The sequence below is a fragment of the Scylla paramamosain genome, chromosome 23 (genome assembly GCF_035594125.1).
Source record: "Scylla paramamosain isolate STU-SP2022 chromosome 23, ASM3559412v1, whole genome shotgun sequence".
Lineage (NCBI taxonomy): Eukaryota > Metazoa > Arthropoda > Malacostraca > Decapoda > Portunidae > Scylla > Scylla paramamosain.
Window position 1 is genome coordinate 5,757,986 of NC_087173.1, and position 15,000 is coordinate 5,772,985.

Below are 15,000 nucleotides of genomic sequence, written 5' to 3' on the forward strand. Positions count from 1 at the left end.
AAGGATTCTCAATCATTTAGTAAAAAAATCATAATTGAGAACTCGACTAATAATCAACGTGGGGTTTGAAATTAATGCTTGTGGGAGAATAAAGTGTTTCAAAATACATGACTTGGCTGACACCCCACTGAGTTGTGCTAGCCAAGATGAGGTTACTCACAAGCATCGCCTTACACCAGTAACCTCAAGGTGAGAGAGGACAACCTAACAAACATATATTTATGTACTCCCTAATTAACCTGGAGGCTACAGATGGAGGATCTAACCTAATCTTATCTTATCTTACCTAACTTAACCTAACCTAACCTTACTTACCTTACCATACCAAACCAAACGTTATCATACCATATCACACCTTAACTCACCTAACCTTACCATACCAATCCTTACCATGGCAGTCACTGTATAAAACATGCCTGCCTATATCCACCCTTCATTGCTGTTCATACATTTATTTGATCTTTTAAGCCTCTCTACTGACTCGGCACTAACAACATGATTACGGAGTCTATTCCAATCATCTGCCACTCTGTTTGAGAACCAGTTTCTTCTTGTCTTTTTTTATAGTCTAACTTTATTATTCTTGAACTGGTTACTTGTCATATCTTGATTACTGACCTTAATAATATTATTTATATTATTCTGGGTTGTTAGTTTGTCAATAGGGAGTTTACAGTTACAACAACCTGTTGATGCAGTGGCCAGAAGACAAGGATTCAGATTCCAAGTGTAGTGGAGGCAATTTGGGTTACATCTTCCTTCATGTTGTATCCCCCAGTTCATCCAATATTGGGTAAAGTTGGGACATAAGCTTAGGGGTTGTGGCTTCAAGATCCAAAAACTGTGCTTACAACTCTACCAAAGAAGGAATAAGGATCAAGTGGAGAATCTTTTCCCATAAAGTACTGATGAAAATAACAAACCTTTCCCCACAGGTCTGGATGTGGGTGGCTGCTGTCGGGGGGCTGGTAGGGGCCTGGTGTGTGGGGATGGTGTGGGGGTGGGGCAGCGAGGGGGGCGGCATGGGGGTGGTGCTGCCCTTGTCCGTGGTCTGTGGCTGCTTCTCTGCCATGGTCCTGGGTGCAACACTCACCATCACCGCCTACATCAAGCTCTCCGCCAAGCATCAGGTCACCATCAGGGTCCCTCCAGAGATATCTGCGCTGCACTCCATCACCTCAGTGAGTCTGGTCAGGGGTCACAGCAGGGTGAAGGGATGTGTGTGTGGAGGCAAGTGATGTTTGGCATGTGGCCATCATTGCATGAGTGGGTGTGGTGAGTCATGGCTCCTTGTGTGATGGTTCATGCATGGAGTATATAGTAGCAAATTGAGAGTTAGTAGATTGGTATAAATGATAAGTGTCTTAGAGCTATTCCCTTTACTATCATTGGTGGATTGCACTGTACAAACACTGATCTTTTAAAGTTAAGATTATAATAATTTATAATATTTGTTTAGAAAATCAAACTGCAGATTATCACTTCAGAAATAATGAGAATGCATTGAATGAAAAAATGTTGAATCTAATTAATAAAATTTCAGTTAGCAAACAGTTATAAGGAACATAACTCATTACCAACTCACACTTGCACTGCTACTCCACCACTACCACCACCACCACTACCACCAATGACACCCACGGACCCGTCACCCAGAGCATCCGCTGTGATGTGGAGTGCTCACTGCCAGCCAGGCATGGGGTGGTTATCAGCCGCAAAATTGACTGTGCCATCAACGAGCTCATCGACACATTCATTCAGAACAGTGTCACGCCGTGGTACACCACCATTGTGAGTGACCCGTCCCCCAGCATTGAGACTCTCAGGTCAGTTGTGGTCTTGTTGATTTATTTTGTCTTTTATATATATATTTTTTTATTTACTTTATGAAAAGGAGCTTGGATAAGGGCTACAAAAATTTTAAAAATTGTTGTCACTCCTGCAAAAAGTTACAGAAAGGTTGTAATCATAGGTGGCTTGATATTTGTTCTTCAGAATTAGTTCAAGTTCAGGTTCTATTTCTATTATATCAGTCACACATCAGCCTGTCTAGTATGAGTCAGAGGGACATTTTTTGCACACTGGTGTGAGGACTCCAAAGCAAGGCATGTCATGTTTTTTTTTTGGTTTGTTCCTCTTAGTGTTTGGATTACACTTGTAATTTGAGAAAAATTTTTTACACGTGACAGGCATATTTGAGGCATTGATAGTAATGGCTTTATTTCTTGAGTGTTAAGTTCCTCTACATTATAAATGCATTGTGTTGCATTCACCCACTAACCTTAATGGAAGCTGTGAGAAGCAAAGCACAGAACATTGTCAATGAATAGAGTGAGATTGATTCATTTATAGCTTAATCAGAATCTGTTCTACTTTGTCCAATGACGCCTTCCTATAACTTGTACTGTTTTAAGCTGGAGGTTTCAAGATACATATCTTCCAATTTTTGTGTGATCCTTTTTGATCTCTCTTTAGGAACTGGCACTCTCAGTGGGCCTTTTTTCACATTTTTTTTTTTTTTTTTTGGCCCTTGGCCAGTCCCCCTTTTACATACAAAAAAAAAAAAAAAAAATCCTTCTTATCACGTCAGGAATGTGTTGTGGTACAGTGTGGTGAGCATCAATGACCGGCTCGGCAAGATGGACCATGTGCGCTTCCTGACTGGGGGAGTGGTCACCTGCCTCACCCACCACCTGGAGCACATCCGGGTGGCCCAAGCTGCTGGGTGGGTCACTTACAACACTCATTATGGCTGACTTGTGTTGTTCAATGTTTAGAAGTGTTCTTTCACTGCTTCTTAAACTTCCTTTTATCTTGGTTTATTATGGGTTGTGTGACTGATTCTTGTGTAGTTAGGGCAGATGTAGTTTATCTTCTCTGTCAGCAGCCAAGGGGCTAAGAGAGTCGTGTGAATGAATCAGTGTGAAAGTTGTGTGCCTTGTCTTGGCTACTTCCTTTTTTTTGGAAGAGACAGCCTTGGCATATGCATGTATGTATTATGAGCTTGGTTACTCTGTTTATTATCATTTCATAAATAGCCCAGTATGTTGGTGAGAACTTCAGGAGCTGTCTCACTTTGTCCTGTTGGCCCACACCTCAACCTCAGCCTTCAGGCTCTCCTCTTGAGTGATTTAGTTGTTCATTCACTTTTTATACTAATGCACAAGATTTTGCAGTATACTTTTCCTCAGGTGCCATCCCAAATTATTGACTGATTAAGTTTAAAGTACCACAACAACTTAGTGAACCAGTCACCATCTATTTAACTTCTTTGTAGTGAAAAACCAAAATGCCAGAATCCTGTACAAAAGAATTGCACTTCACATTATCTCCCTATTGAGAATATATCATTGCCTAATACTCCCCCAATGCATATTCTTAGGGAGGCTCGGGGAGAGAGGGGCATCTTCCACTTGGTCCCTCAACTCAGCTCACCTGAGAGAGAGAGGAACTTCCTCCGCCTAGTGGCTGAACTACTGGTTGCCCGCTGCCTGCCTCCAGAGTACTCACGATGCTCTCCACTGCGCAATCTTCTCAAGGAACTTCTGGCTTGCAAGGGTTTGTTTTCTTTGGGTTATTGGATTTGTAACAATTTTCTGTTATCTTTTTCCTCCACATGCTTGTTTTGGCACTTTTGTGCTGTTAACTTTCCATCTATTTTTTTTTTTTTTTGCTTTATTTTATTTATTTTTATTTATTAATATTTTTCTTGTGCTTTATTTCAGTATGAATGTAACTTTTATGCCTATCTTTTCTCTTCAGGGGATTGTGGTGACAGGAATAGACCTGAGATACCCTGTTCAGTCTTGATTTTTTTATGCTACATTTAAATTAATTGCCACAAACATTTATTCATTGTAGTATATAAATATAAACATAGCAGCCCATTGGCCTGACTGCATGACATGCCTGACTGCATGACTGACTGACATGCCTGACTTATAATCAGAGGTCATTACAATAAAAAAAACACCACTTAACTCCCACAGAGAACAAAAAGGGACATTTTCTACTAATTTTTAAAAATGTGAATTATTCAGATTTTTGCATGATGTTCATGAAGTTACAGTACTGCCTTATTAGCTCATTCACCTCCTGTCTGTGCAGTGTTTGAACCGTTGATTGACCGCGTGTGTGACCCAGACTGGATCAACCAGCGGCTGGTGGCTTACTTGAGGCAGCAGCAGGCCGCTGAGGAGCTGCACCGCCGCACCTACATGTATGCCGCCAGTTATGAGGACTTCATCACCCTCATCCACGACTCCACTGACGTGCATGACTTAGAGCATCTCAGGTAAGGTCAAAGGTCATGCCACAGCAGAATGGTAATGTGATTCTCTTTACTTCTTTCCTTCTTTTCCCTGTTCATGGTTTAGGCCTAATTAATAATCAGCCTAGTTATTCCATGCCCTCTCCTTCCTTTGTCTTCAGCCTGAGGTGGGTAACTGGCTCCTGTAAGTAGTGATGGTTGAGGTTTGAGAAGCATTGCCGTCCATTAAGCCTTCACACATGAATGTGATCTTAGTTAAGTTTCTAGGAAGAATAATTGTGTGGTTTGTTATCCAAAAATATTAAATATAATATTTTTAACATGGAAAAACTGAGAGCAAGAAGCTAATATTGAATAAGTTGCAATTTCTTCTTAAATAGAAGATATATACAAACGAAAAATCTTCTTGTAAAATGAAGGAATGTACAAACAAAATACCAAAGCATGCTTATCAGTAATGATTGCCAAAAACTATGTACTATATTTAGTAAGGCAAGATTTAAACAATATTAAATAAGATGTTACATCATAGAACAATTACTTTGCTGATTCTCACTGTTAAATCTGTAGTATGGCATACCCAATGGTGCTATTTCTCTTTGAGTAATTAATGCAGGTGTACCACGTGTGTGTCTTGCCTTGTCATATCCCAGGAGTAACTGAATTGATTTTGGAAAATAGAAAGCATTTGTTAAGCAGCACATACATTATGTCTGTTACAACACCATTCAACAATGTAGTATAATTAAAACCCGCAGCTGACTGATATATTGAAGGAGTAAAGGTGTGAGCAGGTACACAGGATCTACAGCAATAACATGGAACTACCATTTACTTGATAGGAAGTGAGAGTTACACTACCTGTTACGGTGACAGGTGCGAGTTTCATGCTGTCTGCCTGAACTTCAGTCTTGTTTATACTGACTAGAGATCCTAATCACTTATGATATTTTTCATGGCTTATAGGTGCACCCTGTAACATCTGTGCATTAAGCTGTCAGCCCAGTACAGTGATGTTCCTTTTCTCTTGGCTCACATACTTCCCTCAACTCCTTTGTCATGTAATCACAATGCCACGTCAATTTTGGTGAAAAGTGTGTGTAGTATTATCTTTGTACTACATTTTTGTTTTGATTGGTAGGTTTTATATTCTCAAGAAGAGCTTCTTTTGATGCACATCTGTGTGCAGTATTCTTAATCATTTTCAAGGTCCTTCTCATGACTGGATTGTCTTTTTAATCTGTCTGTAGGCATTTTCTTCCACCTTATATATTTATTTATTTATGTATCAACTTATATGTTCATTTATTTTTCTGAGGGGAGAAGAGGGAATACTGATCTTTTTAACATCATTCTTAACTCTTGCCTTTTATGGTGAGAGTTAGGAATGGATTAATACACCAGGCTGCCTTATGCATCAGTCATGTTACTCAAGTAACAAATAAATCAACACACTTCATGGATTAATTTCAAGGAAATATCTTCTATCCTCAGCTTCATTGCTCAGTTCTCTCTTCACACATTGGAGGTGAAATGGATGACATTCAAACTAGTACAGTGTGGTACTCTTAAGTAATTACCTCCTCATTAACTCTAAAACAAGCTCTTTGTGTTGTTAAATCAAGCACTTTGTTCACTGTTGCTTTATTTGTGTTTATGCATTAGTTCCAACAGTGTATACACTATCCTTTTTTTTTGTGCATTTCTTTTTGCCAACACATCTACTGATGTGCACTTGTTTTGTTTTGCTTACACTTTGAAGTACTTATTTATTAGTTACTTTGTGTTGTTCATCGTATGGAGTGCTGTGTCTGGGAGTAGATGACATATATCTAGCATTCATGAGAGATAAAAACTAAAAGCAGAGAAATAAGATTGATTATGAAGACAGATCATGACATACAGTACAGATCTCTTATTATGTGCAGCATAATTCTTTGATACCACCATACATGGCACCAAGCCCAGGTTATAAGATGTTTACCATATAGATATAGCAGACCTATATCACTAAGCATCTAACAGTATATGGGCCTGAGACATATTAAGATATTTATCTGGAGTTGTCTGCATGGGGATAGAGAGTAAGCTAATTAGTGGAGTAATTGGTTGCTGTGCTGGTGTGTAACTGACTTGACACCTATAAACTGACACTGCACACCTATAAACATTCAGATAGGGATTCGGATCCTACTTGAACCCTGCTAGTTATCCCACTCTTTGAGGTGGGTTCTGAGATTTAAATTGATAGTAAACACCCATCACCTTTATCATTATTATGTTGGAATATGTATTAATTCCAACAACACATTGTACAAGTAGATAAAGTACATGTTTATGACTGCAGTATTAGTTTTGTTGAAAGCCATATTATATTTCCCTTAAGTAATTCTCATGAGTTTTTGGGTGTCTTAAAAAATATTGAGTCCCATTCAGTAAGTAAGGGATATGATGATAGTGTAGACATTATAGACAAGATTGTTAAGGTTATCAATCAGGATAGGACAAGAAGTAACAGGTTGAAGCTTGATAAAAGTTTGATCTCAAAAGATAGAAAAAAATTGGTTCATATGATGAGGTGTTGAATGGCTGAGATAGACTTAGTAATGAAAATGTAAATGCAAAGTCATTAGAGAGTTTTAAGTAAAGTTTAGAGAAATATATGGACATAGGTACAGTGTGTATGTATGTATCACACAGGGACTGTCACATGCAGGGCTACTGGCTTCTTGCCGCTTTGATTACGTTATTATGTTTTTATGTTTTTAAGACTTCCTGATTCACCGTAAGTAATTATTTCAAATTTCCCATCAAAGAGACAGGTACAGCTGTATGTTATTTTTATTTTTTATTTTTATTTATTTATTAATTTTTTGTTCATTCATTATATGAGGACATTTTGTAGAAACACTAGTCACTTTTGGCAGTAGACCATTATTCTCTGCTTTGTGACTTTTGTGATGTGCTCAATCATTTGTTTTCATTTATCAGCTTTGACAACTTCTTAGAGTTGGTTTTAGCCTCTGAAAGCACAGAAGACTTGCTGAGGATAAGGTGAGGCCACTCCTTCTTCCTTCTTAGTGTGAAGCTTTGCTAGTATGCCACTGTAATGCTTGCCTGACAGCTGTTGTGCTCTCTCTCTCTCTCTCTCTCTCTCTCTCTCTCTCTCTCTCTCTCTCTCTCTCTCTCTCTCTCTCTCTCTCTCTCTCTCTCTCTCTCTCTCTCTCTCTCTCTGCATTCTGAATCAAGTTTAGCCAAAAAATAATATATTGAATAATACTTAACTTTTCAATAATTATTACTTAATTAAATTTAGTTTTATGTTTTTATGTGTATATAATTCAAATGAGTGACATGTTCTTTCATCTTGCTCTTCTACTATTTTTTTTTTTCCCAACTTTGGCATCCACTTGAGGCACTGTCATAAACATACATAATATATGAATGTTTTATTGATATTCTTTAAACTAATATGTATGGAATTTTATTGATACTCTTTAAGCTGATATGGATAGATTTTTATTTATGCGTACTCTCAAATTTCATGTTTGGAATTTTTTCTGATACGTGTATATGGATGTTGTCGTATGTATCAAAAGAGAAGTTCTCCTTCATAAGGTTAAGTGATCAGTAAGTGCAGTTTTTAAATATTAATAGCTGTAAGACTTGACAAAATTTAGTTCAGACTTATATTGTCCACTTACTGTTGTATTTGTTTATATTTTGCTGTGATTGTAAGTTATTTCTTTGGCTAATGTTTGTGTTGGTGTGTTAGATTACTGGTGTGTTGGAGCATTTTCGTGTTTGACATGCTGTGGTGGGCTGGTTTGTTCCTGAGTGTGTTACATCTCATGGTGTGTTGGTGCCTTGCCATTGTTCTTACTCACAGTTATTCATGGCTCAAGATTTGATAAATTGGTATATATATGATAGATATTTTCAATATATTTTTAACCCAAACCATTCATTATGTTTATTGACAGAATCTGTGTGAGTCTCACATCATAGATCATGAAATGCATAGCAATTGGATCATACAGCTTACTATATTTAACTATGTCATTCCAAGATTTCATGAAATTCACAGTCCAACAGACTAGTTCTACCTTTCTTTTTGTCTTACATTTTCATTGTCTTAATTTTCTGTAATGTGTCCCTTACCAACTAAGTGAAGAAGGAAGTGGCTGCGGTTTTTTTGATTTTTTCTTTTTTTTCTTTCTTTCTTTCTTTTTCCAGTATGGGGTCTGTAAGTTTAATATGTGTCGTCATTGGTTTTCCCTCTTCATGGGCAACTTGTTCAGAGTTCATCCATTGCCCTTTCTTCTTATGAGTTATGGGTACTGATGGTGTCCATTTTGATCTAGAGGGTAATTATACTTATTGCTAAAGTTATAATCTGAGGTAAGGAGCCTTGCACTTGTCCTTTGGGAATTGGAGTGGTTTGGATCTTTGCCTTCTTTTGTCCATGTTTACCTAATCTCCAGAAAAGGAAGCAGTTAGCTGTATGCTCATTATTTTGCATTTTTTCAGTAATATGGGTACCTTACAAAAGATAATAAAAAAAAAAAGTTGTGTGTAAATATTCATAGTTTTCAAAAGCAGCAAGAAGTTTTCTACAGTGAGGTCACTGATATTGATAGCATGATCTTATTGTTTATTTAGGAGGAAATAATAAGAAAAGCAAAAAAAATTTAGGAATATTATTGTAAGGCAGGCAAAAGTTTGCTCATGAACTGTTGTGCATGGTTGGCCTTTAAAGTTTATTTACCTCTAACAAAGTAAGTGGTTGTTACTGCCTTAAGAATGTGTATGTTCAAATTTTAGCATATTGCCAATTCCTGTTCAGCATTGATGCTTTCGTCTACTAATTTTACAATGTGTGAAATTCTCAACCACACACTTCTGTAAGTATAGTATACTACATTATAGTGCAATGCTACTAAATTTATGAATTTATGATTCAACCAGTATTGATTTTTAACTATTTTAACCTGGCCGTAGAAATATTTTTCTTTTATAATTTTTGCTTGGTTGACCTAATCTCCTGTCTTCCACACAGACGTAACATCATCAATGAAATCATGCAAGCAACTGCCATCAACAACCTCAAGAAGGCCAAAGGGCTGGATGTGAGTAAGGACAGCACCCCACAAGGGCCAGGCAAGGGAGACCTCTTACAGGTGTGTGCATGGTTTGAGGTCATTCTTACTTCCTATAACTCTGTCAAGACTTGTAGTCTCATGCCAGTGTTTGTTGTACAGCAATGTGTAGACTTATGAAAGTGTCATACCTTGATTGCTTATATATTAAAATTAGACCAATAATTCATCATACAGGTAATTGTTAGTAAATGTGTGTGTGTGTGTGTGTGTGTGTGTCATACCTTGTTTTTGGTATCCTTCCACTTCACAGGAGACCATAACACTGCAGCATATTCCAAATGTGGTCTTATCATAGTCACAATCAATTTCCACATCATATTCTCATCCAGATAATTAAAAGCAGTTTTTTATAATTCTTAGCAAATTGTAGGTCTCACTTGGTATCCTATTGACAAATTTCTCTGGTGACAGCTTGTCAATAATGGTGACTCCAAGGTCTTTCTCCTCACTCCACACTCCAATGAACTCTTTTCTCATTGTGTAACAATATTCAGGTCTTTTACTACTTTGTCCAAACTTTAGTATTCCACATTTTTTTGTGTTAAATTCCATTTCCCCTCTTTGACTCCACTCCCAAATTACTTTCAGATCTTGCAAAGCAGTACAATCCTCCTCTCAGCCTTTCTCATTAGCTTTGCATCATCAGCAAACAAACTCATGTAATTAGTCATTCCTTCCATCATGTCATTCACATAGATTGCAAACATCACTAGTGCCAAGACTGATCCGTGCAGGACTCCACTAATTACCTTTCTCCAAACAGATTTTCTGTCTCTTATCACTGTTCTCATTTCTTTGTCCATCAGAAAACTGGTCATCCACTTCAATAATGTTCATTTTAATCCCCCAGTGTTTTCCAATTTCAACAAGTCTTATGGGGCAAATACACCTTCAAATCTAAATACACACCATCAACCCATCCCTCTCTCTCCTGGACATCAATTACCCTAGAATAGTAACATAACAAGGTTGTTTACAGAATCTACCCTTTTTGAAACTAAACTGTCTATCTGTCAGTACTTCATTTTCTTCTAAATACCTAGTCTATCTTTTTTAACCAACTTTTCACATATTTTTGATGCCACACTTGATAGTGACACTGGTCAAAAGTTGGAAGGCTGCTCTTTTTTCCACTCTTAAAAATGGGCACATTGTCCTTTGGTACTGATCCTTGTTTCAGTGAACACACAATGGCATCATGCACTTTACCAGCTAATTGAGTGCTACATTCTCTCAACACCCAGTTGGACACACCATCTGGCCCATGGGCTTTCCTTACATCCAGGTTTTCTATAATCTCACTCACCTCACTCTCGGTCACCTCAGTATCACTTAATCCATCTGCATTCACACTTGTCACCTATGGCCTGATGAACAGTCTCCCTGGTAAAGACACTTTGGAAGCATTTATTCATCACTTCAGTCATTGGGAATATTGATGGTGCATTCTCATGCAAATGTATGAAGGTTCATCATGCTCACTGTTGCTCCCGCTTCTCTCTCTCCGCTTCCTGGTTCTTACAGGCCCGCAACCTGAAGCGTTACATCAACCAGCTGACATATGCCAAGGCCCAGTGTGAAAGACGGATAGCAGTCCTCAAGAGTGGGAAGGGAGGTGAAGTGGGCGGGTCGGGCTCATCAGACAAGAATGATGCAAGCTTTTCCCTTCAGAATCTTCCTGGAAGAAAGGTTAGTCTGGCCAGTGCCAACTACTTCTAAATGACTGGCACACATTTTCTTAAATTGACAAGGAAGTGCATTTTTCCCATTGTTTTATAGGAAAAGCTCTTTTTCTGTTGCAGTCTTTATTATGTAAAACTGAATTGTGCTAATGTTAGAAGATAGATTGGATTCTAAACCAAGTAGTGTTATGGTAGAAAGTAATTGTCATGTGATATTATGACAGATCCTGATGTTCCAAGCACTCATGGAGTCAGCATTTGCTCGACGGTATTTCTCCATTTACTTGGATGAGATTGGTCAGGGTGCCCTCATTTGCTTCTGGTCGGCTGTGCAGGAACTGAGACAAGCCGACAAAAGGCTCCACCATCAGCTGGCTACAGAAATCTACTACACTTACCTCAGCCCCCAGACGCCTCCTGTCAAAGTGGATAAGGTGATTGATCTGTCATGATATTTGTTATTTTTTGTGTACCATAAAACAATGGAATTATTGATATTGTTTGATATTATTGCTAATCTGTCTACTCTTCCTCTCACAAAGAAATTCATATGTTGATTTAGAACCTCTTGATGTTTAAGGTAAAAAAAATGTTTTCAAGTAAAAAATGAAAGTTCTTGATATTGCCTCTTAAGTATTAAGTCCAAGTCTCTGTGCATCTTACCAACAGGCTGAGATGTACCATCAAAGGAGGATAACCTAGACAAGAAATTTCCCATATTTCATTATGGACAGGGATTTCTACTCCTTTCACATTGCCGCTTCTAAGTTGTTGTCAACAATAAACTGGATATACAGTGGCAGCATTTTCCAATCCAGCTGTATAGTGTGTGGTCGGGCTGTTATTCCCCTACTATGTACAGGGAAGTACAGAAGCCGTTTCTTACTTTTTCACATCACTGATATTTTTCTTTGTTAATTGCTATCACAGCCAACATTGCGGGGTGTGGAGGCCTTCCTTCTGGGCAACAGAGGCCCAGAGGTGCTTTATGAAATAGGAGAGGAAGTGGAGAGGACACTAGAAGAAAGACATTACACTGGATTTCTTGTTTCTTCCACCTACCATGCCATGATTCACCAAGCAGCACTTCAAGGGGTGGACTTCATGACAGAGTGTGCTGGTAGGTGTACATGTATGTGTGTGTGTGTAATAATAATGATGATAATGATATCCAGTTTATTGTGCAGCCTTATAGCTGAAAATATACATGTTACATTTTAATTTACATACTACATCATAAGTATACATTAACTGTAAGGAATTATCTTACACAGGGATATTATGGCTGCCACAAGGCACTAACCAACCTAGTAGACCATAACAAAACATATAGATGCATGCTAGGCATACATACGAGTATACTTGTATGTTCCCTGCTGATTCTCCAAATGATCCCTCTTCCTTTCACAGATGAGACAGGACCTGGCACAGGTGATGGAGGACCCACAGAGACAGTGGAGCAAGTGCAGTTACAGCTGTCAGACCACTCCACCTATGCTAGGAACAAGCTTGCACACCTTCAGGAGAGACTCACCAACAAGCTTCTTGTCAGTAGTTATATTTAAAAGGTTTCTCTCTTTTTATGCAAGAATTTGATGTATGAAAAGTTGATGATATGAAATGTATTTCTGTGACATTTTTTTTATATGAATTCAAGACGTGCAAAAGAAGTAAATATGTAATCATATATCCCTTGTTATTGATGTATAAGAAATTAATGGCATGTGTACTCTTTGAAATAATTTAAATTTTTTTAAAGACATAAAATTTCTTAACTTTACTTATTGGATGAGCAGTTGTGTCTACATTTAACTTACTTACTCTGAAGTCACAAAACCCTAGTTTGGAACAAGTAACCATGTATTTGATCCTTATAGGCTCTCCAGGCCCTGCGTCAGAGTGGAAAGGCTGACCCTAAGGTCATCACTCACCTGGAGGGGGAGATCACACAACTGCGGAGTGACCACAAGCTGTTGGAGACACATGTAGAAAGAACAGCTCTGTGGAGTGACAACATTGGGAACTGGAAAGTGCATGTGCAGAGTGTTCAGGTGAGTGAAAGATCAGAAAAATGAAGGGAAAGGGGGAGGGTTGAGAGATTTGCTCTTTTGCAATCAAACAGCAATGGCATAATGTTAGAGGAGGAAGTATGAGGAGTGTGGCTCATGAAAAGAAGCAGTATCACTTACCAGTTTTATGTATATTGTATGTATGTCACCTTTTACTTATACAATATAATTAATGTGCCCTTGTGTAAGTACATTGTTATGTTTTGGTGATATGTTTCTGCTTTTAGTTATAAATTGTTTCATATGTGAAGTTTCCATGTATTGTTTATGTATATTGTTCCTCACAAGCTGCTGTCACACTTCAGTTTGTCGAGGAGAAGGACATCCCTCACCTTGTGCTTCTTGTCCATCTTAACTCGGAGGAAATCAAACCTACCACCACTACAGCAGCCACAACCACCACCGCTACCACCACCACCACCACCACTACCATTGCCACCATCACCACCACTGCCACCATTAACTCTCCTTCTATCTCTTCCACCTCTATAAGTCAGGAACTCTCTCCTGGATCTCTCCTCCCTTCATCTGGCTCCTCCACCACATCCACCTCCCCCACTGCTTCCCTGGTCTCCCTGGAGTCTGCTGTGGCTACCTCTGTTCCAGACAATGGTTGGGTCCTTGTCAGGAAACTGCCACAGCTGATTGATCTTCACCGCAAGTTATGGTATGTGTCCTTTGCCTGTCCTTTTTTTCTTAGCTTGAGCATCCACAGGGAAGGCAAGGGAAGCAATCCTGTCTGGGTTCATTATTTTGTGACAAATGTAGTCATGGTCACAAGTCAAGTAATGTCCTGCACTTGTTTCTTCTGCATTTTGTGTTCTTCCTTAGTCTGAAGTTCTCTGATGTGCTTAGAATCTATCAATTATCAGGTTGTCTAAGGAGATTGGCAACAGTTAAAAGAATTTAAGATTGACTTAAGTGTTCATAAACTGTGGAAGGGTACTTGACTGTCAGTCATAGTGTGATGCCCAACTGTATTAAATAAATTGTTTTATATCTAATGAAACAAAGTAGATGAAAGTGATTCTGTATCATGCATGACTATCTAAGAATGGCGACAAATAGTTTTGTTGGTAAGCAAACACATGCTGGCAGTGAATAACATCCTAATATTTTATGATGTATTAATTCAATACAGATGGTTGCCAAAAATATTATGGATCTGTTCATGCTGGATCTAAATATACTTTTTTATTTATTTATTTATTTTTTTAGATAGCAGTTGTGTTTATGTATTGTACAATGGTGACCTTGGAGCTTGAGATCTTGAGCATGTTCCATACAACAATATTTGCAAACTCTGCTCTTTATTAATATTCAAAAAGTAAGATTACTTATAAGTAGTAGTGTAAATACAGTCATAGTCAGAAGTCAAATGATGTGTCACTTACTTTTACCATTATGTTTGATGTTTTCCTTTAGTCTTAAATTTATTATCTGGTGACAGCCTTTGTCGAAAATCTGACAACTACCATATTCTGAACAGATCAAAGGACTTGGGATCGAAGGAAACACCAGACACATTGGACTTCTGGCCATGAGTGTCTTTGGGGAATCATACTAAACAATGCATTCTATTCTCACAGTCAGATATCCCCATGCATGAAGGCCCTGGAGCTTCCTTCAGTGCCCACCAAGATCCTGTTTGGTAAGGCCATGGACAAGACTCACCTGGAGCGTGTGAGGACAGTGGCACAGAACTACTTTGATGCCATCTTGAGCGATGACAAGCTCTGCAACTCTGAGCTCATCTATGCCTACCTGTCACCTTCACCTGAGCACCTAAAGCAGGTGGAGATACAGCGAAAGAAATC

The 15,000-nt window shown here is 38.4% G+C and overlaps 1 protein-coding gene across 3 annotated transcripts in view; it reads left to right on the forward strand.

The window, feature by feature from the left end:
• Nucleotides 1-926: 926 nt before the first annotated feature.
• Nucleotides 927-15,000, forward strand: part of LOC135112055 (sorting nexin-25-like) — an 18,721-nt gene continuing 4,647 nt past the window's right edge. For 2 of the 3 annotated variants that reach the window (XM_064025930.1, XM_064025931.1), the window contains exons 1-14: nucleotides 927-1,181; nucleotides 1,657-1,826; nucleotides 2,591-2,725; nucleotides 3,383-3,558; nucleotides 4,108-4,294; nucleotides 7,262-7,324; nucleotides 9,330-9,450; nucleotides 10,957-11,121; nucleotides 11,339-11,548; nucleotides 12,045-12,234; nucleotides 12,525-12,661; nucleotides 12,992-13,165; nucleotides 13,489-13,850; nucleotides 14,773-15,000. The exon at nucleotides 14,773-15,000 is cut by the window's right edge and continues 30 nt beyond it. In XM_064025930.1, the coding sequence (XP_063882000.1) occupies nucleotides 942-1,181; nucleotides 1,657-1,826; nucleotides 2,591-2,725; nucleotides 3,383-3,558; nucleotides 4,108-4,294; nucleotides 7,262-7,324; nucleotides 9,330-9,450; nucleotides 10,957-11,121; nucleotides 11,339-11,548; nucleotides 12,045-12,234; nucleotides 12,525-12,661; nucleotides 12,992-13,165; nucleotides 13,489-13,850; nucleotides 14,773-15,000 (2,558 nt within the window). In that variant the 5' untranslated portion in view covers nucleotides 927-941. The remainder of the gene's footprint in view (nucleotides 1,182-1,656; nucleotides 1,827-2,590; nucleotides 2,726-3,382; nucleotides 3,559-4,107; nucleotides 4,295-7,261; nucleotides 7,325-9,329; nucleotides 9,451-10,956; nucleotides 11,122-11,338; nucleotides 11,549-12,044; nucleotides 12,235-12,524; nucleotides 12,662-12,991; nucleotides 13,166-13,488; nucleotides 13,851-14,772) is intronic. The other variant, XM_064025932.1, reaches the window with a different exon arrangement.